The sequence below is a fragment of the Hemitrygon akajei genome, chromosome 4 (assembly GCF_048418815.1).
Source record: "Hemitrygon akajei chromosome 4, sHemAka1.3, whole genome shotgun sequence".
NCBI lineage: Eukaryota > Metazoa > Chordata > Chondrichthyes > Myliobatiformes > Dasyatidae > Hemitrygon > Hemitrygon akajei.
The window spans coordinates 973,584-998,602 of record NC_133127.1 but is presented as its reverse complement, the minus strand read 5'-3'; the positions used below and the strand labels follow the sequence as shown (position 1 = coordinate 998,602).

At 46.2% G+C, this 25,019-nt stretch overlaps 1 protein-coding gene across 1 annotated transcript in view; it reads left to right on the top strand.

Moving 5' to 3' along the window:
* LOC140725863 (galectin-3-binding protein-like) overlaps nucleotides 1–23,577 on the top strand; it is a 74,061-nt gene extending 50,484 nt beyond the window's left edge. Inside the window, exon 6 of the mRNA XM_073041808.1 lies at nucleotides 22,377–23,577. Within this exon, the coding sequence (XP_072897909.1) occupies nucleotides 22,377–23,448 (1,072 nt within the window). The 3' untranslated portion in view covers nucleotides 23,449–23,577. The remainder of the gene's footprint in view (nucleotides 1–22,376) is intronic.
* Nucleotides 23,578–25,019: the final 1,442 nt, after the last annotated feature.

The following is a 25,019-nucleotide window of genomic DNA, read 5'->3' as shown; positions in this document are numbered from 1 at the left end:
TGAATAATCGATGTAACTTTAATATTTTATTCAGTAGGCTTAACTTTAAAGTTTTTAATATACTCCCATCCCTTGTGAGGAGAGTAGATTCTCAATGGTTGAGATTTTTCAGGAAAAATTATCAGCTTTGCTGGAAAGCGAAGGGAGGGATTTAAATCTAATTTATACATTTCACTCATAACTTCTCGATATTTCTTTCTTTCAGCAAAGATTTCAGGGGATAATCTTCAACTATAGGAATGTGTGTTGAATTAAAGAGTAATTTCCGTTTCTCTCTGGCTTCTCGAAGAATAGCTTCTTTAGTCGTATAATAATGCAAAGAAAGTACGACTGCTCGAGGACGTAATTCGGCTGAACGCCGAGAGAATGGAATTCTGTGAGCTCTGTCAATTAAGGGGTTAGCTTCGAGAGTCTCATTGAAAAGTGAGTACAGCATATCTGAGAAGAATTTTAACAGATCACCAGCTTCAGTATTTTCAGGCAGTCCCAGAATACGCAGATTCCTCCGACGCCCTCTACTATCTAAATCAACCATTCTTTTCTTCATTTTAGATAGTTCCGAGGTAATTTCATTAATTTTCTTTTCCATCGAAGATTTCTTCATTCCTTGATCTTTAATAATTTGCTTGAATAAATCATGCTCACTCTCGATTCGGGTTGTAGCCTGCTGAAGTGTTTGAAGTTGAGAATCCAAGTTTTTCAGCGAGCCTTGAATCGTAGAAATAGCTTTTTCGAGCTTCCCGTTTGAACCAGTCAGCTTATCAATTTTAATATTAAGCGATCCAAATTCCGACTTCATGTCTTGTATTGAAGAAAATATTCCCGCTAGTGTAACAGATTCCTCCGTTTTCTTGGTTTGTTCCGTTTGCTCCATTTCAGGGAAAGTCTTGCTGCTTCTTAATTCAATACCAGAACGACTTTTTTTGGCCATTGTAATTAAGTCGTAAAATCCTTCAGTAGAAGTAGTGAGTCATTAGAACTAAAAGGGATCTGTTGGTGGGATATAAAATATATTAAAAGAGAGAGAGCCGCTAGAAACGCGAACTACTCCATATGCTGCAAAGATGGAGAATCCCCGGGGCCGTTTCTTTTTATGCTGTATATCAATGATTCAGATGATGGAATCGATGGCTTTGATGCCAAGTTTGTAGATGATACAAAGATTGGTGGAAGGGCAATGTTGAGGAAAAAGGTAGGCTGTAGAAGGACTTAAACAGATTAGGAGAATGGGCAAGGAAGTGGCAAATGAAATACAATGTTGAAAAATGCATGGTCACACACTTTGGTAGTAGAAATAAATGTGCTGACTATTTTCTAAATGGGGAGAACATGCAAAAATGTGGGATACTAAGAGAATTGGGAGTCCTTGTGCAGAACACCCTGAAAGTTAACTTGAAGGTTGAGTCGGTGGTGAGGAAGACAAATGCATCCTTGCATTCATATCAGGAGTTGAATATGAGAGCAGGGATTTGATGCTGAGGCTTTATAATGCACTGATGAGGCCTCACCTTGAATATTGTGAACAGTTTTGGGCTCCTCATCTAAGAAAAGATGTGCTAGCATTGGAGAGGGTCTAGAGGAGGTTCACAAGGATGATTCTGGGAATGAAAGGGTTATCATACGAGGAATTTTTGATGGCTGTGGGTCTGTACTCGCAGGATGAGAGGGATCTTAACCAGGACTTTAACCAGGCCAACCTCAGAAAAGCGCTGCCGAGATTATATCAATATTATATCAACCTGCTCCACTAGAGGCCTGAATATACTTGACCACTGCTACGCAGCAGTCAAGGATACCTACCGTTCTGTACCACGACCTCACTTCGGAAAATCGGACCATCAGGCCGTACTCCTCCCGGCTTACAAACAGAAACTGAAGCAGAAGGTCACGGTGTCAAAAGTGGTGTCGCGTTAGACAGAGGAAACGGATGAGGTCCTCTGTGACTGCTTTGAATCGGTGGACTGGTTAGTATTCAAGGACTCGGCAGCTAACCTCGATGAGTATACCTCAGCTGTCATGGACTTTATCTAGAAATGCACAGAGGACTGTGTGTCTCGCAAGACGATCCGGGTATTCCCTAACCGGAAACCTTGCATGAATTATGAGGTCCAGTCCCTTTTGAAGGCTAGAGCTGCGGCTTTTAGGTTCGGAGATACCAGTTGCTACACGGAATCCAGGCGTGAACTCCGGAAATCCATTAAGGGCGCCAAGAGGCAATATTGAGCCAAGTTGAAAGCCCAAGCTAACCAGAGGGATGCCAGTAGACTATGGCAGGGTCTAAATGAAATCACTGGGTGCAAAGAAAAGGCTGGGAATATCCTGATGAACTTAACGTATTCTACGCAAGATTTGAACAGAAGAGGAGCTGGATGAAACTGACCTGGTGGCATCAAGATTCATCATCACCAAGGAAGACGTTAGAAGAGCCTTCTTGAAGATAAATCCAAGGAAGGCGATGGGCCCAGATGGCGTCCCGGGACGGGTTCTCCAGGCCTGTGCAAACGAGCTAGCTGGAGTGTTTGCTGACATCTTCAACTGCTCCCTGCTTCAGTCTAAGATCCCCTCGTGTTTTAAGAAGGCAACGATAATCCCGGTGCTGAAGAAAAGTAAGGTGGCATGCCTGAATGACTACCAGCCTGTGGCTCTAACATCAATTGCTATGAAGTGCTTCGAGCGATTGGTTATGGCACACATCAACCATAACCTACCGGTCAACCTCGACGCTTTGCAATTCGCCTACCGGAGCAACAGGTCAACGGCAGATGCCATCTCTCTGGCACTACGTTCCTCCTTAGAACACCTGGAGAATAAAGATGCATATGTAAGGCTCCTTTTCATTGACTACAGCTCTGCCTTTAATACCATCATTCCAAATAAACTGATTCCTAAGCTCCGGAACCTGGGTCTTAGCACTCAGATCTGCAGCTGGATCTTCAACTTCCTCACAGACAGGACTCAGGCTGTAAAAATAGGGGACAAGCGCTCCTCTACAATCACTCTGAGCACCGGTGCCCCACAAGGCTGTGTACTCAGCCCCCTGCTGTACTCACTGTACACCCATGATTGTGTAGCCAAGTTTCCATCAAACTCAATATATAAGTTTGCTGATGACACCACAATTGTAGGCCGTATCTTGGGTAATGATGAGTTTGAGTACAGAGAGGAAATTAAGAACCTGGTGGCATGGTGTGAAGACAATAACCTATCCCTCAGTGTCAGCAAGACGAAGGAATTGGTTGTTGACTTCAGAAGGAGTAGCGGACCGCACGACCCCATCTACATCGGTGGTGCGCAGGTGGAACAGGTCAAAAGCCTTAAGTTCCTCGGGGTGAATATCACAAATGACCTGACCTGGTCTAACCAAGCAGAGTCCACTGCCAAGAAGGCCCACCAGTGCCTTTACTTCCTGAGAAATCTGAAGAAATTTGGCTGTCCCCTAAAACCCTCACTAATTTTTATAGATGCACCGTAGAAAGCATTCTTCTAGGGTGCATCACAACCTGGTATGGAAGTTGTCCTGCCCAAGACCAGAAGAAGCTGCAGAAGATCGTGAACATAGCCCAGCACATCACACAAACCAATCTTCCATCCTGGGACTCACTTTACACCACACGCTGTTGGAGCAGTGCTGCCAGGATAATCAAGGACAAGACCCACCCAGCCAACACACTTTTTGTCCCACTTCCCTCTGGGAGAAGGTTCAGGAGCATGAAGATTCGTACAGCCAGATTTGGGAACAGCTTCTTTCCAATTGTGATAAGACTGCTGAACAGATCCTGACCCAGATCTGGGCCGTACCTTCCAAATATCTGGACCTGACATGCACTACCTTACTTTCCCTTTTCTGTTTTCTAATTATGATTTATAATTTAAATTTTTTATTATATTTACTTCAATTTGTACTTCGGGGAGTGCAAAGTGCAGAAACAATTATCACTGTGATGATTGTATGCTCTAGTATCAATTGTTTGGTGACAATAAAGTAAAGTATAAAAGTATCTCATTGAAACCTTCTGATGTGGAAAGGTTGTTTCCCATGGTGGGGGAGTCCAGGACAAGAGGGCACAGCCTCAGTATAGAGGGGTGTCCATATAAAACAGAGAGTGGGAGTGGACAACCCTGTGAACCTCATCTGTACCCTCTCCAATGCCAGCACATCTTTTCTAAGATGAGGGGCTCGAAACTTCACAGTACTCAAGGTGAGGAATCACCAGTGCTTTATAAAGCCTCAGCATCGCATCCTTTCTCTTGTATTCTAGACCTCTTGAAATGAATGCTAACATGGCATTTGCTTTCCTCACCAAAGACTCAACTCTACAAGTTAACCTTCAGGGTGCTCTGCACAAGGGCTCCCAAATCCCTCTTCATCTCAGATTCTTGTATTTTCTTCCTATTTAGAAAAGAGTCTGCAAATTTATTTCTACTACCAAAGTGCATGACCATGCTGTGCCCCTAGGTGTTAACTCCCTTTGACTCAGCTCCTCGGTGTGTGCTCACAAAGGAGACCAGGCTGTGCCCCTAGGTGTGACCATGCACTTTCCAACATTATATTTCATTTGCCACTTTCTTGCCCTTTATCCTAACCTGTCTAAGTCCTTCTGCATCCTACCTTTTTCCCCAACATTAGCTGCCCCCCCCACCAATCTTCGTATTAACTGCAAACTTGGCAACAAAGCCAACCATTTCATCATATAAATCATCTATATACAGCATAAAATGAGGGTGAGGAGGAGAAAATAAGGATCAGCTATGATTGAATGGTGGAGCAGACTCTGTGGGCCTAATGGCCTAATTCTGCCCCTATGTCTTATGGTCTTATTTCCAGCCTTCTTGACATCTGGTCTGATGTTGGACTTCTGGGAGACTTGCAGCCTCCCTGATAACCATATCTGCATCAGCTGCTCTGAGCTGCAGCACCTCAGAGAACGTATTAAGGAAATGGAGCTGCTGCTCCTTGACTGTCAGCTCACACAGGAGAATGCAGCAGTGATAGATAGGAGCTCCAGGCAGGTAGTCGGCCCTAGGTTATAGGCACATGTAACTGGGTGACTGTCTGGAGAAGGAAGGTAAGTGGGCAGCCAGTGCAGAATACCCCTGTAGCTGTTGCCCTCAAAAATAAGTATACCACTTTAGAAATTGTTGAGGGGGACAACCTATCATAGGAGAACACAGCAGCCAGGTCTCTGGCACTGAATCTGGTGCTGTGGCTCAGAAGAGAAGAGAGGTGAAGAGGACTGCACTGGTGATAAGAGACTGATAATCAGAGGAACAGAGATGAGATTATGTGTGCAAGATAGAGACACTCAGATAATATGATGCCTCCCAGGTGCTCAGGTCAGAGATTTCTAGTATTGGGTGCACAGCATTCTAAAGGGGGAGGGAGAGTAGCCAGAAGGCATTGTACATCTTGAACTAATGACATAGGCAGGATAGGTCAGGAGATCCTCGAGAGATTTTAGGGAGCTAGATAGAAAGCTAAAGAAGAATGTTGGATTGCTACACAACAATAAGTGTAAGAATAGGATAGTTCTGCAGATGAATGTGTGGCTGAGGAAATGGTGCAAGGGGCATTGGTTCAGATTTATGGATCATTGGGATCTTTTCTGGGGAAGGTATGACCGATACAAAAGGGATGGGTTACACCCACCCGAGGGGGACCAATATCTTTATTGGCAAGTGTCCCAGAGCTCTTTTTGAGGGTTTAAGCTAATTCGGCAGGGCGATGGGAACTGGAGTGATAATGCTGAGGATGAGGTAGTTGCTTTACAGACTGGCAGTGTATAGTGAGATAGCAAGCAAGGAGAGGCTGTTGGCAGAGCAAAATTGCAATCAATAGCATTAGTTGCAATGTAAAAGGTGGACAGAATTGAAAAGGATGAACACAAATGTGTTATATTTGAATGTGCGCAGCATAAATTTGAATGTGCAGAGGAGGAGGTTTTTGGGGTTTGATAATTAGAAAATCATTCTTTTTTGTACAAGGGAGTGGTTTTCATGTTTCTCTGAACAATTTGCATATTCTTTCTTAGTTTCATGGCTATCTGGAGCATTCACATTTCAGAGTGGACAATAGACAATAGGAGCAGGAGAAGGCCATTTGGCCCTTTGAGTCAGCACCACCATTCAATGTGATCATGACTGCTCATACACAATCAGTACCCCGTTCCTGCCTTCTCCCCCCTTGACTCCACTATCTTTAAGAGCTCTATCTAACTCTTTCTTGAAAGCATCCAGAGTATTGGCCTCCACTGCCTTCTGAGGCAGAGCATTCCATAGGTCCACAATTTTCTGGGTGAAAAAGTTTTTCCTGAACTCCATTCTAAATGACCTACCCCTTAAACTGTGGCCTCTGGTTCTGGACTCCCCCAACATTGGGAACATGTTTCCTGCCTCTAGCATGTCCAATCCCTAATTATCTTATATGTTTCAGTCAGATCCCCTCTCATCCTTCTAAATTCCAGAGTATACAAGCCCAGTCGCTCCAATCTTTCAACATATGACAGTCCCGCCATCCCGGGAATTAACCTCGTGAACATACGCTGCACTCCCTCAATAGCAAGAATGTCCTTCCTCAAATTTGGAGACCAAAACTGAACACAATACTCCAGGTGTGGTCTCACCAGGGCCCTGTACAACTGCAGCAGGACCTCTTTGTTCCTATACTCAACTCCCCTTGTTATGAAGGCATAGGTTGTACAGTATATGGAACGTGCTTTGCTAATAAATCAACCTTTGAACGTTTAAAGGTAGATTAACTTGTCACACAGTTACAGGTTGGCATGTGTGACATTTTGGGCATCACTGAATCATGGCTAAACAAAAATTATAGTTAGAAGCTTAACATCTAAGGATACGCATTTTATCGACAAGCAGGTAAGCAGAGTGTGTAGTGTGGCTCTGTTGGTAAAAAAAAATGAAATCAAATCATTAGAAAGAGGTGTCTTAGGGTTGGAAAAGCTGAATCATTGTGGGTAGAGCTAAGGATCTGCAAGGGTAAAAGGACCTTGATGGGAGTTGTATACAGACCCCAAACATAAATAAGGGTGTGGTCTACAATGTAAGCTAGCTAATAATATTAAAGAGGATACAAAAAGATTCTTCAGATATACAGAGACATGCAAAAGTTTGGGGACCCCTGGTCAAAATTTCTGTTACTGTGAATAGCTAAACAAGTAAACGAGTAAAAGATGACCTGATTTCCAAAAAGCATAAAGTTAAAGATGACACATTCCTTTAATATTTTAAACAAGATTACCTTTTTTATTTCCATCTTTTACAGTTTCATCTTCAGCTTTTTTACGGACGGTGTGATGTTTGCTTCCAGAATTTGCTGGTATTTAATTGAATTCATTCTTCCCTCTACCACTGAATTGTTCCCTATGCCACTGGCTGCAACACAAGCCCAAGACATGATCGATCCACCCCAGTGCTTAACAGTTGGAGAAGTGTTCTTTTCATAAAATTCTGCACCCTTTTTTCTCCAAACATACCTTTGCTCATTGTGGCCAAAAAGTTCTATTTTAACTTCATCAGTCCACAGGACTTGTTTCCAAAATGCATCAGGCTTGTTTGAGTCCTGACGAAGGGTCTTGGCCTGAAACATCGACAGCGCTTCTCCCTATAGATGCTACCTGGCCTGCTGCGTTCCACCAGCATTTTGTGTGTGTTGTAGGCTTGTTTAGATGTTCCTTTGCAAACTTCTGATGCTGAATTTTGTGGTGAGGATGCAGGAAAGATTTTCTTCTGCTGACTCTTCCATGAAAGTCATATTTGTGCAGGTGTCGCTGCACAGTAGAACAGTGCACCACCACTCCAGAGTTTGCTAAATCTTCCTGAAGGTCTTTTGCAGTCAAACGGGGGTTTTGATTTGCCTTTCTAGCAATCCGACGAGCAGTTCTCTCAGAAAATTTTCTTGGTCTTCCAGACCTCAACTTGACCTCCACCATTCCTGTTAACTGCCATTTCTTAATTACATTACAAACTAAGGAAACGGCTACCTGAAAACGTTTTGCTATCTTCTTATAGCCTTCTCCTGCTTTGTGGGCATCATTTATTTTAATTTTCAGAGTGCTAGGCAGCTGCTTAGAGGAGCCCATGGCTGCTGATTGTTGGGACAAGATATGAGGAGTCCGGGTATTTATAAAGCTTTGAAATTTGCATCACCTGGCCTTTCCTAATGACAACAGTGAACAAGCCATAGCCCTAACATGCTAATTAAAGTCTGAGACCTTGGTAAAAGTTGTCTGAGAGCTCAATCTTGGGGTGCCAAAACTTTTGCATGGTGCTCCTTTCCTTTTTATCACTCTAAATTTGTACAAAACAAAAATAATACACTAATCTTGCTTAAAATGTTGAAAAGAATGTTTCATCTTTAACTTTATGACTTTTGCAGATCAGTTCATCTTCTACTCACTTAACTATTCACAGTAACAGAAATTTTGACCAGGGGTGACCAGACTTTGCATGCCTCTGTATATGGTGTAAAAGAGAGGTACGAGTAGGTATAAAACCACTGGAAATTGACACTGGAGTCGTAGTAATGGGGACATTGAAATGACAGAAGGACTGAATAAGTATTTTAGAAATTTAGAAACATAGAAATCTACAGCAAGCCCTTTGGCCCATAATGTTATCCCGACCATGTAACCTACTCCAGAAACTGACTAGAATTTCCCTACCACATACCCCTCCATTTTTCTGAGCTCCATGTACCTATGTTAAGAGTCTCTTAAAAGACCCTGTTGTATCTGCCTCCACCACCATTGCTGGCAGTCCATTCCATGCACTCACCACTCTGTGTAAAAAACATACCCCTAACATCTCTTCTGTACCTACTTCCAAGCACCTTAAAACTATGTTCCCTCATGTCAGCCATTTCATCCCTGGGAAAAAGCCTGTGGCTATCCATATGATCAATGCTTCTCATTGTTGCAAGGACGTGGTGGTGGAAATAACCCAAGTGCAAAACATGGGCGTGGAGGCAGAGTCAGGAGGCATTATTAACGTAGCGAGCGTGGAGACGGTATCCAGGAGCGATGCTTGACCTAAAACTGGTAGTCCTAAGAACCATGAAACAAGGTTACTCACACCAGAGTCGACCAATGAACTGGCAGCCCCTTGTTGTGATCACAGGGTTTTTATACTGCATTTGCTGATGGAAAGCAGGTGTTTGTAGTTAGTGGAACCTGGGAATGATTGGAACCAAATGAGGTGATTGAGGCCCAATTCCTGAGGTAAATAGCCAGGTGGGCGATTGCCAGAAGGGACCATGACAGTACCCCTCCCTCAATGGGAGTCTCCAGGCCTGTCTGGATGGTCCCAATGAAAATCCTGGATGAGGGAAGGGTCTAGGATGAAGAAGTGGGGGACCCAGGAACACTCTTCAGGACCATACCCTTCCCAGTATACCAGGTATTGGAGACCTCTGCCCCTACGGCTCATATCCAATAGTCTTCAGACGGTGTATGCCGGATGGTTGTCGATGATACAGGCCGATGGGGGGAGTCTCAGCCAAGAGACACAAGGGGCTGACGGAGACTGGCTTTAACTGAGACACATGAAAAGTTGGGTGGGCGCTCATGGACCATGGCAGCTTTAGGCGGACCGCTGTGGGATTGATAACCTTTCAACCTTGAATGGTCCCAGGAAGCGAGGTGCGAGTTTCCTATGTTTGTTTTTGAGTGGGATGTCCTTGGAGGAAAGCCACACCATCTGCCCCGGTTGGTACTCTGGCGCTGGAGTCCGGTGTCGGTCAGCTGTCTTCTTTCTTCAATTTGTTGATCAGAGTAGGGCTGTGCGTGTTTCCTCTCAAATCTTAAGGCACCGATCAATATGGTCCTGAACCAATGGTACCGCAATCTCCTCTTCTTACACGGAGAACAGTGGGGGTTTGTACCCAAGGAAGCACTCGAACGGAGACCTCCCAATGACAAAGTTCACCAAGAGTTGTGGGCATACTTAACCCACGGGAGGTGGTCGTTCCAGGTCGACGGGTTGTTTGCCATTATACAACGTAGCATCGCCTCCAGGTCGTGGGTGACCTGTTCCATCTGCCCATTCATCTGGGGGTGGAAGCCGGATGACAGGCTGACTGACGCACTTAAGGCTTGACAGAAGGCCTTCCATACCTGCGAGATGAACTGGGGACCTCGATCGGAGACAATGTCTGCGGGTATTCCATGGAGGTGGAAGACGTGGCGGACGAGAAGAGCTGCTGTTTCTTGAGAGGAAGGGAGTTTAGGTACCATAGAACCATAGAACACTACAGCACAGTACAGGCCCTTCAGCCCTCCATGTTGTGCTGACCCATATAATCCTTAACAAAAAGTACTAAACCCACACTACCCCATAACCTTCCATTTTTCTTTCATCCATGTGCCTGTCCAAGAGGCTCTTAAATACCCCTAATGTTTTAGCCTCCACCACCATACTTGGCAGGTCATTCCAGTCTCTCACAAGCCTCTGTGTAAAAAACTTACCCCTGATGTCTCCCCTAAACTTCCCTCCCTTAATTTTGTACATATGCCCTCTGGTGTTTGCTATTGGTGCCCTGGGAAACAGGTACTGACTATCCATCCTATCTATGCCTCTCATAATCTTGTAGACCTCTATCAAGTCCCCCCTCATTCTTCTACGCTCCAAAGAGAAAAGTCCCAGTTCTGCTAACCTTGCTTCATATGACTTGTTCTCCAAACCAGGCAACATCCTGGTAAATCTCCTCTGCACTCTCTCCATAGCTTCCACATCTTTCCTATAATGAGGTGACCAGAATTGAACACAATACTCTAAGTGCGGTCTCACCAGAGATTTGTAGAGTTGCAACATGACCTCTCTACTCTTGAACTCAATCCCCCTGTTAATGAGGCTTAGCATCCCATAGGCCTTCTTAACTACCCTATCAACCTGTGCAGCGACCTTGAGGGATGTATGGATTTGAACCCCAAGGTCCCTTTGTTCATTCACACTCTTAAGTAATTGACCATTAATCCTGTACTCAGTCTCCTGGTTTGTCCTTCCAAGATGCACCACCTCACACTTGTCCGGATTGAACTCCATCTGCCACTTTTCTGCCCAACTCTGCAGCCTGTCTTTATCCTCTTGTAATCGTTGACCATCTACAGCTCCATCCACAACTCCTCCAATCTTCATGTCATCCACAAACTTACCCATCCTTCCACCTCTACATGCAGGTCATTTATAAAAATCACAAATAGCAGGGGTCCCAGGACAGATCCCTGTGGCACTCCACTAGTCACTGACCTCCAGGCAGAATACTTTCCTTCCACAACTACCCTCTGCTTTCTTCCTTTAAGCCAATTTTTTTATCCAAACAACCAAGGTTCCACTTATCCCATGCCTCATGACTTTCTGGATGAGTCTCTCATGAGGGACCTTGTGAAATGCCTCTTCCCCAGGGCACCACTGCTCAGTACAAGAGGACATGGCTTTAAGGTAAGGGGAGGGAAGTTCAAGGGGGATATTAGGGGAAGGTTTTTCACTCAGAGTGGTTGGTGCATGGAATGCACTGCCTGAGTCAATGGTGGAGGCAGATACACTAGTGAAGTTTAAGAGACCACTAGACAGGTATATGGAGGAATTTAAGGTGGGGGGTTATATGGGAGGCAGGGTTTGAGGGTCGGGACAACATTGTGGGCCAAAGGGCCTGTAATGTGCTGTACTATTCTATGTTCTATGTAAAGTCCATGTAGACCATATCCACTGCCCTACCCTCATCAATTTCTTTTGTTACCTCTTCAAAAAACTCAATCAGGCTCGTGAGGCATGATCTTCCCTTCACAAAGCCATGTTAACTATCCATGAGCAGACTGTACTTCTCCAAATGCTCGTAGATCCTAACCTTAAGAATCCTTTCCAGTAGTTTGCATACTACCGACGTAAGACTCACCGGTCCATAGTTCCCAGGTTTCTTCCTATTACCTTTTTTTAAACAAGGGAACTACATTTGCCATTCTCCAGTCCTCCGGCACTTCCCCTGCAGCCAAAGAGGATTCAAAGATCATGGCTAATGCTCCTGCGATCTCTTCTCTCAATTCCCACAACAACCTGGGCTGTATCATATCCGGCCCTGGGGATTTATCAATCATAATGTTTTTAAGAAGATCCAGCACTTCTTCTTCCTTAATCTCCACATTGTCCAGCACACAGGCCCACTCTACTTTGACCTCATCCTGATCAAGATCCTTTTCACTTGTGAATACTGAAGCAAAGTATTCATTTAGGACCTCCCCAATCTCCTCCACTTCCAGGCACATGTTGCCCTCTTTATCCTTTAGCAGTCCCACCTTCGTTCTCATCCTCCTCCTATTCTTCACATACGCATAGAACACCTTGGGGTTCTCCTTAATTCTACATGCCAAGGCCTTCTCATGTCCCCTTCGAGCTCTCCTAAGTCCTTTCTTTAGCTCCTTCCTGGCTACCCTATATTGCTCATAAGCCCCTCCTACTTCCTGCTTCTTATATCTAACATATGCTTCCTTTTTCCTCTTTACAAGTTGCCTCACGTGTTTCGTCAGCCACGGTTCCCTTTTCCTACTATTTTTTCCTTGCTTCAGTGGGACAAACCTATCCTGAACCCAGCTCAAGTGGTCCCTAAACTTCTCCCACATTACTTCTGTGCTTTCCCCTTTGAACATCTGTTTCCAATTTACTCTTGCTAGTTCCTGCCTCATCCCTTCAAAGTTAGCCCTTCCCCAGTTAAGCACTTTACCATTTTGTCTGAAATGACGATTACCGTCCGGGTCTCCTGACTGCATCCACAGAATTGCCTATCTGACCCCTAACTATGGAGTCCCCTATTACTACTTCCTTCCTCTTCCTTTCCCTTCCCTTCTGTGCCTTCTGATCGGATGCAAAATTGGGCTGAGAAATGGCAAATGGAATTCAACCCAGATAAGTGTGACGTGGTTCATTTTGGTAGGTCAAATATGATGGCAGAATGGTAAGAGACTTGTCAGTGTGGAAGATCAGAGGGATCTTCGGGTCTAATTCCATAGGATACTCAAAGCTGCTGCACAGGTTGACACGCAGACGGTGAATTGCAGTTGCGTAAAAGATTTATTCAAACTTCACAGCCTCGCTTTTAAGCCTTCCCGTTTCCGCCCTCCCCGAGCGGGAATGCTGTAGAGGGCTCGTATTCACAGTCCCTTCCTGCGCGCGGGCTTTTCCCCTTGCTGGTGAAGAAGGCCTGGCGCCCTTTTTGGGGCCGGCCTCTCTGCCACTTTGTGAGCCAGTTCGAGTGCGCTGGAAAGTGGGTCACCGCATAACTCCCACCCCCCCCCAGAACTGGCGATACACCCCCCAATGTCCACAGTCTGAGTCGGTCTCTGTTTGGGAGGTATGCCTCTGTGCCACGGTGCCTGAGCCCCGACCGGCTGTGCCAAGTCCACATGGGCCGGTTTGAGTCGGTCCACTGTGAAAACCTCCTCTTTCCCCCCAATATCCAGCACGAACGTGGACCCTTTGTTCCTGATCACCTTAAGCGGCCCCTCATAGGGCCACTGTAGCGATGCCCAATGTTTGCCCTGTCGTACAAATACAAACTTACAGTTCTGCAGGTCTTTGTGTACGCAGGTGGGGTTCTGCCCAAGCTGTGAAGTGGGTATGGGGGGGCAGGTTACCAAGCCTCTCACGTAGTCTGTCCAGGACTGCTGCGGGTTCTTCCTCTTGCCCCCTTGGGGCAGGTATGAACTCCCCTGGGACAACCAGGGGTGCGTCGTACACCAACTCGGCCGACGAGGTGTGCAGATCCTCTTTGAGCGCCGTGCGGATTCCAAGCAGGACCCAGGGAAGCTCGTCCACCCAGTTAGGCCCTTTCAGGCAGGCCATGAGAGCCGACTTCAGGTGACGGTGGAAACACTTCACTAGTCCGTTCAATTGTGGATGGTAGGCAGTTGTGTGGTGTAGCTGTGTTCCCAAAAGGCTGGCCATAGCTGACCACAGGCTGGAGGTGAACTGGGCATCTCTGTTGGAGGTAAGATGCTGATCTCAGCCCCGGTGTCGACCAAAAAGCAGCGTCCCGACTGCTTGTCCCAGACATACAGGAGGCTATCCTGATGGCCAGTCGCCATAGCCATCAGCAGCGGCTGGCCCTTGCGTTTTCCTGGGAATTTGCAGGGCGGGCTTCTGTGCCCCACCGCTGGTGGTAGAAGCACCATTGTTCGTTGGCCTCCGCACTCCTGCCTCTGGGTTTTGTGGGTTCTGCTGCCGGGCCTGGTCTGGTCTGCTGTTGGGCACGTGGCTTGATGATCTGTGCGACGGACGCCCCACTCTCCTTCTTGGCTTTCCACAGCACATCTGCCTGGGCCGCCACTTTCCGGGGGTCACTGAAATCCGCGTCGGACAGCAGCAGGCGTATGTCCTCGGGCAGCTGCTCTAGGAACGCCTGCTCAAACATGAGGCAGGGCTTGTGTCCTTCAGCCAGGGCCAGCATCTCGTTCATTAATGCCGACGGTGGCCTGTCTCCCAAACCATCCAGGTGCAGTAAGCGAGCAGCTCGCTCGCGCCGTGAGAGTCCAAAAGTCCTTATGAGCAGGGCTTTGAATGCTGTGTATTTGCCATCCTCCGGGGGCAACTGTATGAACTCCTCAACCTGGGCGGCTGTCTCCTGGTCGAGGGAGCACACCATGTAGTAGTAACATGTGGAATCCGAGGTTATCTTCCAAATGTGGAATTGGGCTTTTGCTTGTTGGAACCATAGGTGAGGTCGCAGCGTCCAGAAGCTTGGCAGTTTTAACGAAACTGCATGAACAGATGCGGCGTCAGTCATCTTCGGTCCGAATATCGTTTGGGCCTTCGGGGTCACCAATTGTAGCGGTGTGCTACAATAATGACACGCAGATGGTAAGTTGCAGTTGTGTAAAAGGTTTATTCAAACTTTGTGGCCTTGCTTTTAAGCCTTCCCATTTCCACCCTCCCCAGGCGGGAATGCTGTAGGGGGCTCATATTCACAGTCCCTTCCTGTGTGCGGGCTTTTCCCTTTGCTGGTGAAGAAGGCCTGGCGCCCTTTTTGGGGGCAGCCTCTCTGCCGGTGCGCGCCCTTTTGTGAGCTGGTTCGAGTGCGCTGGAAAGTGGGTCACTACAAGATCTTATATTATTGGTAAGTACCAAAGCCATAGGAGTATAATATATTAATTTAATCCAAGATATAAATTGCGGGCTAAAATTAGATTTCTCAAGCGTACTAAATAAATATGGCTATTCAACTCTATCGAACACTTTCTCGGCATCCAATGAGATGACGCATTCTGGAGTTCTAGATGAGGGAGTATAAACAATATTCATTAATCTCCTAATATTAAAGGGCAAATAGCAGTTTTTAATACATCTGGTCTGACCAACTGAAATAATTTGAGGCAATACATTCTCCAATCTACAAATGTTGTAGTTGCCAATATTTTAGAAAAGATCTTAGAATCCACATTCAATAAGGATATGGGCCTATATGATGCGCATTCAGTAGGATCTTTATCCTTTTTAAGAATTAAGGAAATAGAGGCACCATAAAGACATTGTGGTAATTTACCTATAAATAATGCATCCTTAAATATTCTACATAACCAGGGAGAAAGTATAGTACAGAAGAATTTTAAAAATTCTACTGTATAACCATCTGTTCCAGGTGCTTTACCTGAATTCATTGAAGAAATAGCATATTTTACTTTTTGTTCCATAATAGGAGCATCTAATACTAAGCATTCATTAGGTGATAATTTTGGAACATTAAATTTCCTTAAGAATTCAAGTCAAGTCAAATCACTTTTATTGCCATTTCGACCACAATGAGGTCATCAGGAAATTCTAATTGATATAAGGAGGTATAAGATTCTTGAAAAGATTTGTTTATCTCATCATGATCAACCATCATAGTTCCATCTCGTTTATGAATTTTAATAATCTGACATTCAACCAAAGCAGATTTCAATTGACTAGCCAATAGTTTACCAGATTTATCACCATTAATAAAAAATGACTCCTAGACGTAATTAATTGATTATCAATCGAGGATGTTAAAAGTAAACTATGCTCCATTTGAAGTTAGACCCTCTTTTCATAAAGCTCCTGACTAGAAGCAATAGAATATTACTTGTCAATTGCTTTAATCTTATCAACCAACATACAAATCTCTTTATTAATTAATTTTTTCAGTCCAGCAGAATATGAGATAATCTGCCCATGGATGTATGCTTTAAAAGTATCCCATAGAACCCCAATGGAAATTTCTTCCATAGAGTTTGTTGAAAAGAAGAAATCAATCTGTTCCTTAATGAAATTCACAAAGTCTGAGTCCTGTAGTAATACAGAATTGAATCGCCATTGTCCAAAACTAGGTGTATCCATTAATTTAATAGAGAGTTTCAGGGGCGCATGGTCAGAGATGGCAATGGAATCATAATTGCAGTCAATAACAGAGGGAATTAAGCGAGAGTCAATAAAAAAGTAGTCAATTCTAGAATAACTGTGGTGTACATGGGAAAAGAATGAAAACTCTTTATCCTGTGGATGTAAAAACCTCCAAATTCTTGAAATTCCAAAATCAAGCATAAAGGAATTAATAAAGGTAGCCAATTTGTTCGGAAGTGCCTGATTAGACTTAGATCTATCAATTGAAGAATTTAAACAGCAATTAAATTCTCCACTCATTATCAACATATAGTCATTTAAATTGGGAAGGGATGTAAGTAAATGTTTAAAATTTCAGGATAGTCAGCATTTGGAACATAAACATTAACCATAACCACTTTTTTGTTACAGAGTAGGCCAGTAATTAACAAAAATCTACCATTCGGATCTGAAATTGTTTTGTAGTGAATAAATGAAATCGAAGAATTTATAAAAATAGAAACTCCTTTTACTTTAGCCTGAGAATTCGAATGGTATTGTTGATCTTTCCAAAATCTAAAAAAAACTCTGATTATCCTCTTTCCTCACATGAGTTTCTTGTGCAAAGATAATATGGGCATTCATTCTATGGAAAACTTTGAAAAAAAAATTCTGTTTAATCGGATGGTTTAAACCATTTGTATTCCACGCAACAAAATTAATAATCTTATCCATCATAGTAAAACCAGTAATATGGTGCATAAAGGGTTAACCAGAATACAAAGTCATGAACCCAAAAGAGGAAAAAAGGTTCAAGAAGGAGCCGGAAGTTACGTCATATCAGACATTTCTGTAGTTTCACAATAGAAACAGTCTGGTGGACAACTGTAGAGTGCTGGTCAGGAGCCTGGTGTACAACTGTAGAGTGCTGTTCAGGTGTCTGGTGGACAAATGTAGAGTGCTGGTCTGGTGTCTGGTGGACAACTGTAGAATGCTGGTCTGGTGTCTGGTGGACAACTGTAGAGTGCTGGTCCGGAGTCTGGTGGACAACTGTAGAGTGCTGGTCAGGAGTCTGGTGGACAACTGTAGAGTGCTGGTCTGGTGTCTGGTGGACAACTGTAGAGTGCTGGTCAGGAGTCTGGTGGACAACTGTAGAGTGCTGGTCAGGAGCCTGGTGGACAACTGTAGAGTGCTGGTCAGGTGTCTTGTGGACAAATGTAGAGTGACGGTCTGGTAGACAACTGTAGAGTGACGGTCTGGTGTCTGGTGGACAACTGTAGAGTGCTGGTCAGGAGTCTGGTGGACAACTGTAGAGTGCTGTTCAGGTGTCTGGTGGACAAATGTAGAGTGCTGGTCTGGTGTCTGGTGGACAACTGTAGAATGCTGGTCTGGTGTCTGGTGGACAACTGTAGAGTGCTGGTCCGGAGTCTGGTGGACAACTGTAGAGTGCTGGTCTGGTGTCTGGTGGACAACTGTAGAGTGCTGGTCAGGAGTCTGGTGGACAACTGTAGAGTGCTGGTCAGGAGCCTGGTGGACAACTGTAGAGTGCTGGTCAGGTGTCTTGTGGACAAATGTAGAGTGACGGTCTGGTAGACAACTGTAGAGTGACGGTCTGGTGTCTGGTGGACAACTGTAGAGTGCTGGTCAGGAGTCTGGTGGACAACTGTAGAGTGCTGGTCTGGTGTCTGGTGGACAACTGTAGAGTGACAGTCTGGTGGACAACTGTAGAGTGACGGTCTGGTGTCTGGTGGACAACTGTAGAGTGCTGGTCAGGAGTCTGGTGGACAACTGTAGAGTGCTGGTTTGGTGTCTGGTGGACAACTGTAGAGTGCTGGTCTGGTGTCTGGTGGACCACTGTAGAGTGCTGGTCAGGAGTCTGGTGGACAACTGTAGAGTGCTGGTCTGGTGTCTGGTGGACAACTGTAGAGTGCTGGTTTGGTGTCTGGTGGACAACTGTAGAGTGCTGGTCTGGTGTCTGGTGGACAACTGTAGAGTGCTGGTCAGGAGTCTGGTGGACAACTGTAGAGTGCTGGTCAGGAGCCTGGTGGACAACTGTAGAGTGCTGGTCAGGTGTCTGGTGGACAAATGTAGAGTGACGGTCTGGTGGACAACTGTAGAGTAACGGTCTGGTGTCTGGTGGACAACGGTAGAGTGCTGGTCAGGAGTCTGGTGGACAACTGTAGAGTGCTGGTCTGGTGTCTGGTGGACAACTGTAGAGTGACAGTCTGGTGGGCAACTGTAGAGTGACGGTCTGGTGTCTGGTGGACAACTGTAGAGTGCTGGTCAGGAGTCTGGTGGACAACTGTAGAGTGCTGGTCAGGAGTCTGGTGGACAACTGTAGAGTGCTGGTCTGGTGTCTGGTGGACAACTGTAGAGTGACGGTCTGGTGTCTGGTGGACCACTGTAGAGTGCTGGTCAGGAGTCTGGTGGACAACTGTAGAGTGCTGGTCTGGTGTCTGGTGGACAACTGTAGAGTGCTGGTTTGGTGTCTGGTGGACAACTGTAGAGTGCTGGTCTGGTGTCTGGTGGACAACTGTAGAGTGCTGGTCAGGAGTCTGGTGGACAACTGTAGAGTGCTGGGCAGGAGCCTGGTGGACAACTGTAGAGTGCTGGTCAGGTGTCTGGTGGACAAATGTAGAGTGACGGTCTGGTGGACAACTGTAGAGTGATGGTCTGGTGTCTGGTGGACAACTGTAGAGTGCTGGTCAGGAGTCTGGTGGACAACTGTAGAGTGCTGGTTTGGTGTCTGGTGGACAACTGTAGAGTGCTGGTCTGGTGTCTGGTGGACAACTGTAGAGTGCTGGTCAGGAGACTAGTGGACAACAGTAGAGTGCTGGTCAGGAGTCTGGTGGACAACCGTAGAGTGCTGGTCTGGTGTCTGGTGGACAACTGTAGAGGGACGGTCTGGTGGACAACTGTAGAGTGCTGGTCTGGTGTCTGGTGGGCAACTGTAGAGGGACGGTCTGGTGGACAACTGTAGAGTGCTGGTCTGGTGTCTGGTGGACAACTGTAGAGTGACGGTCTGGTGTCTGGTGGTCAACTATAGAGTGCTGGTCTGGTGTCTGGTGGACATCTGTAGAGTGCTGGTCTGGTGTCTGGTGGACAACTGTAGAGTGACGGTCTGGTGGACAACTGTAGAGTGACGGTCTGGTGTCTGGTGGACAACTGTAGAGTGCTGGTCAGGAGTCTGGTGGACAACTGTAGAGTGACGGTCTGGTGTCTGATGGACAACTGTAGAGTGCTGGTCCGGAGACTGGTGGACAACTGTAGAGTGATGGTCTGGTGTCTGATGGACAACTGTAGAGTGCTGGTCTGGTGTCTGGTGGACAACTGTAGAGTGACAGTCTGGTGTCTGATGGACAACTGTAGAGTGCTGGTCTGGTGTCTGGTGGACAACTGTAGAGTGCTGGTCCGGAGACCGGTGGGCAACTGTAGAGTGATGGTCTGGTGTCTGATGGACAACTGTAGAGTGCTGATCCGGAGACTGGTGGACAACTGTAGAGCGCTGGTCTGGTGTCTGGTGGACAACTGTAGAGTGCTGGTCAGGAGACTGGTGGACAACAGTAGAGTGCTGGTCAGGAGTCTGGTGGACAACCGTAGAGTGCTGGTCTGGTGTCTGGTGGACAACTGTAGAGGGACGGTCTGGTGGACAACTGTAGAGTGCTGGTCTGGTGTCTGGTGGGCAACTGTAGAGGGACGGTCTGGTGGACAACTGTAGAGTGCTGGTCTGGTGTCTGGTGGACAACTGTAGAGTGACGGTCTGGTGTCTGGTGGACAACTATAGAGTGCTGGTCTGGTGTCTGGTGGACATCTGTAGAGTGCTGGTCTGGTGTCTGGTGGACAACTGTAGAGTGACGGTCTGGTGGACAACTGTAGAGTGACGGTCTGGTGTCTGGTGGACAACTGTAGAGTGCTGGTCAGGAGTCTGGTGGACAACTGTAGAGTGACGGTCTGGTGTCTGATGGACAACTGTAGAGTGCTGGTCCGGAGACTGGTGGACAACTGTAGAGTGATGGTCTGGTGTCTGATGGACAACTGTAGAGTGCTGGTCTGGTGTCTGGTGGACAACTGTAGAGTGCTGGTCTGGTGTCTGGTGGACAACTGTAGAGTGCTGGTCCGGAGACCGGTGGACAACTGTAGAGTGATGGTCTGGTGTCTGATGGACAACTGTAGAGTGCTGGTCCGGAGACTGGTGGACAACTGTAGAGCGCTGGTCTGGTGTCTGGTGGACAACTGTAGAGTGCTGGTCAGGAGACTGGTGGACAACAGTAGAGTGCTGGTCAGGAGTCTGGTGGACAACCGTAGAGTGCTGGTCTGGTGTCTGGTGGACAACTGTAGAGGGACGGTCTGGTGGACAACTGTAGAGTGCTGGTCTGGTGTCTGGTGGGCAACTGTAGAGGGACGGTCTGGTGGACAACTGTAGAGTGCTGGTCTGGTGTCTGGTGGACAACTGTAGAGTGCTGTTCTGGTGTCTGGTGGACAACTATAGAGTGCTGGTCTGGTGTCTGGTGGACATCTGTAGAGTGCTGGTCTGGTGTCTGGTGGACAACTGTAGAGTGACGGTTTGGTGTCTGGTGGACAACTGTAGAGTGACGGTTTGGTGTCTGGTGGACAACTGTAGAGTGCTGGTCTGGTGTTTGGTGGGCAACAGCAGAGTAATAAGACCTTGAGATATAGGAGCAGAAATAGGCCACGACCCACCGAGGCTACACTGCCATTTCATTATGGCTGATCATTTTCCCTCTCAGCCCTAACCTCCTTCCTTCTCCCTGTGTTCCTTCGTTTTATTTCATTTTTTTTTTACCAATATATCCACACCACCCCTCCTCCTCTCTTCCTGAACTTTCAATAAAATGTGTATCCTTGGACATTAATCCATCAGCTATAACTTCTTTCAGTGACAATTCGGTGATGCCCACAATATCATAGATGCCAATCTGCAACTGTGCTCCTAGTTCATTTACCTTATTCCGTATACTGTGCACATTCAAATACAACACCTTCAGTCCTGTATTCACCCTTTTCAATTTTCTCAGTCTTTTCCTTTGCAACTCATCCTGGTGACTGCAATTTTGCCCTATCATTAGCCTCTCCTTGTTAGAAATCTCACTGCACACCGCCTCTGTAAACCAACTACCTCAGCCTCAGTTCTATCACACCGGTTTCCATCCCCCTGCAAAATTATTTTAAATAATCCTGAACAGCTCGAAGAAACCTGCCCAAAACGACTTTGGTCCCCCTCAGGTTCAGGTACAGGTACATACCTTTTGTACAGGTCATACCTTCATTCCTCCCCCAGAAGAGATCTCAGTGATCCATAATTCTAAACCCCTGCCCCCTGAACCAGATCTTCAGTCATGCACTCACCTGCCAAATCATCCTTTTTCTTACCTTCACTGGGCGTGGCATGGACAACAATCCAGAGATTACTACACTGGAGGTCTTGTTTTCCAGCTCTCCACCTAGTTCCCTAAAATCTCTCTTCAGGACCTCTTCACTTCTACCTATGTTATGTGTGTCAATTTGCACCAAGACTTCAGGCTTCTTACCTCGTCTCTGTTCCTCAGTCAATGCTGTCCTCTTCACCTCTCTGCTCTTCTGAGCCTTACTGTGGTCCCCCCCCCCCACCCCAGTGGGTCATCCCCTTAACAGTATCTAAAGTGGTATACTTATTATTGAGCAGAATGGCCACAGTGGTAAATTGTAACATCAGAGTGATGGTGTGGAGTCTGATGGACAACATCAGAGTGATGGTCTGGAGTCTGATGGACAACAGCAGAGTGATGGTCTGGAGTCTGATGGACAACATCAGAGTGATGGTCTGGAGTCTGATGGACAACAGCAGAGTGATGGTCTGGAGTCTGATGGACAACATCAGAGTGATGGTCTGGAGTCTGATGGACAAAAACAGTGTGATCGTCTGATGGACAACAGTAGTGTGATGGACTGGTATGAGGTGGCAAATGGTAAGATGATTGTCTGGTGTCTGCTCTCTGGTGTACCATAGACTGACACAATTTCTCCATTTCTTCCCACAGATATTTTTACACCAGGAGTATTGAAATTAACCTGTCTTCAGTGAAATGTATCCACAGTATAGCTTCAGACTATGGTGTGACTGCTATTCGTGATTACTGCAATAAACTCTTCTACAAACTCCTACCCCAGGACCCATCTTTCCAACACCAGCTGGAACTGTACAACTATGCAGAGGCAGCCAAGGACCCCCTTCTGAAGGAGATCTGCCTGGAGTACTTTGCCTGGAACTGTGAGACTTTGATCCAAACTCCAACATGGTTTGAACTCACCAGTGATCAGCTCAACACCCTGCTGCTGAGGTCAGATATTGTCATCTGGAATGAGCTGACCCTGTTCAAAGGTGTGGAGAGCTGGATTATCAATAATAAGAAAGCAGAGCTCACGCACGAACTGATGGACAAAATTCGTTTCCATATGATCTCACCTGAGGACCTCTCCAAGATCCAACTGCAGTCTTTACTTTATGAAGAACATGACAGCTTCTTCCTGAAGAGATTCCTGAAAGCCTTTGAGTTCCACTCTGTCTCCATGGAACAGCTGAACAGAGAGAGACATATGTCCAACCTTGAGCTTGAGCCACGAATTTACACATCCTTGGAGTGGAGCGCGCCACTCCATGTCGACAAGAGCAGCTCAGTCCACAGCTCCTCTAATTCCTTCTACAATGGCTACCAGTATATCCGTCAGGTCAGCTTCACCCAACCGTCCTCACCCACCATCTCCTTCCAGACCAGCCAGTACACCAGCTCATTCTATGCGGCTGAGAAGGTAGTTTGGACAGCGTATTACCATCTGAACGCTCAGAGCTGCAAGAGCAGCAACGTGCCCTGCCCATACACCATCTACCCCATCGCCACACTGCACAGTAATAGCCACAGCAAAGAGAGCCACATTCGCTACTACAACAAGGTCCTGCTTTTCTGTAGCAACCACTATGTCTCCTACGTGCATGATGTGAAGGAGAGCAGTGTGCTGATGCCGTCCTTCAAGGGACAGGGCCTCTTCTTCTTTGGCTGTGAGTCCGGCCTTTTCTCAACTCTCAAGTTCATTGTCAGACCTATGTACAAGTAAAAACCCAATCTACTGATTGCAATTCACCAGTCAAATGGACTGCCCAGTATGCTGTTGCACTCTACAGATTACACCACGCTATCACTCTGCAGTGAATACACCGCACTCTGTCACTGTGTAGTGATTGCACTGCACTCTGTAACTGTGTAGTGATTACACCACACTCTATCACACTCTGTAGTGATTACACTGCACTCTGTAACTGTGTAGTGATTACACCGCACTCTGTCACACTCTGTAGTGATTACATCATACTCTGTAACTGTGTAGTGATTACACCGCACTCTGTCACACTGTGTAGTGATTACACTGCACTCTGTCACACTCTGTAGTGATTGCACCACACTCTGTCACTCTGTATTGATTACACCAAACTCTGTCACTCTGTACTGATTACACCGCACTCTGTCTCCCTGTAGAGATTACACCGCACTCTGTCGATCTGTAGTGAGTACACCACTCACTCACTCTGTAGAGATTATACTGCATTCTGTCGTTCTGTAGTGATTACATTGAACTCAGTTGCACTGTAGTGATTACACCGCACTCTGTCATTCTGTAGTGATTACACCAAACTGTGTCACTCTGTAGTAATTACACCGCACTCTGTCATGCTGTACTGATTACACTGCACTCTGTTGCTCTGTAGTGATTACACCACACTCTGTAACTGTGTAGTGATTACACCACACTCTGTCACACTCTGTAGTGATTACACCGCACTCTGTCACTGTGTAGTAAATTACACCGCACTCTGTAGTGATTACACCGCACTCTGTCGCTCTGTAGTGATTACACTGCACTCTGTAACTGTATAGTGATTGGACTGCACTCTGTAACTGTGTAGTGATTACACCGCACTGTATCACACTCTGTAGTGATTACACCGAACTCTGTCACACTCTGTAGTGATTACACCACACTCTGTAACTGTGTAGTAAATTACACCGCACTCTGTAGTGATTACACCGCACTCTGTCTCCCTGTAGAGATTACACCGCACTCTGTCACACTCTGTAGTGATTACACTGCACACTGCACTTTGTAGTGATTACACCACACTCTGTCACTGTGTAGTGACTACAACGCGCTCTGTCACTGTGTAGTGAATACACCACACTCTGTAGTGATTACACCACACTCTGTCACCCTGTAGAGATTACACCGCACTCTGTCGATCTGTAGTGAGTACACCACTCACTCACTCTGTAGAGATTATACTGCATTCTGTCATTCTGTAGTGATTACACTGAACTCAGTTGCACTGTAGTGATTACACCGCACTCTGTCGCACTATAGTGATTACACTGCACTCAGTCACTGTGTAGTAATTACACTGCACTCTGTTGATCTCTCGTGATTACACTGCACTCTGTTACTCTGTAGTGATTCCACCACACCCCATCGCACTCTGCTGTGATTACACTGCACCCTGTCACTTTGTAGTGATTACCCCACACTCTGTTGCCATGTAGTGATTCCACCGCAGTCTGTCGCTCTGTAGTGATTACACCACACTCTATCACACTCTGTAGTGATTACACCGCACTCTGTCACTGTGTAGTAAATTA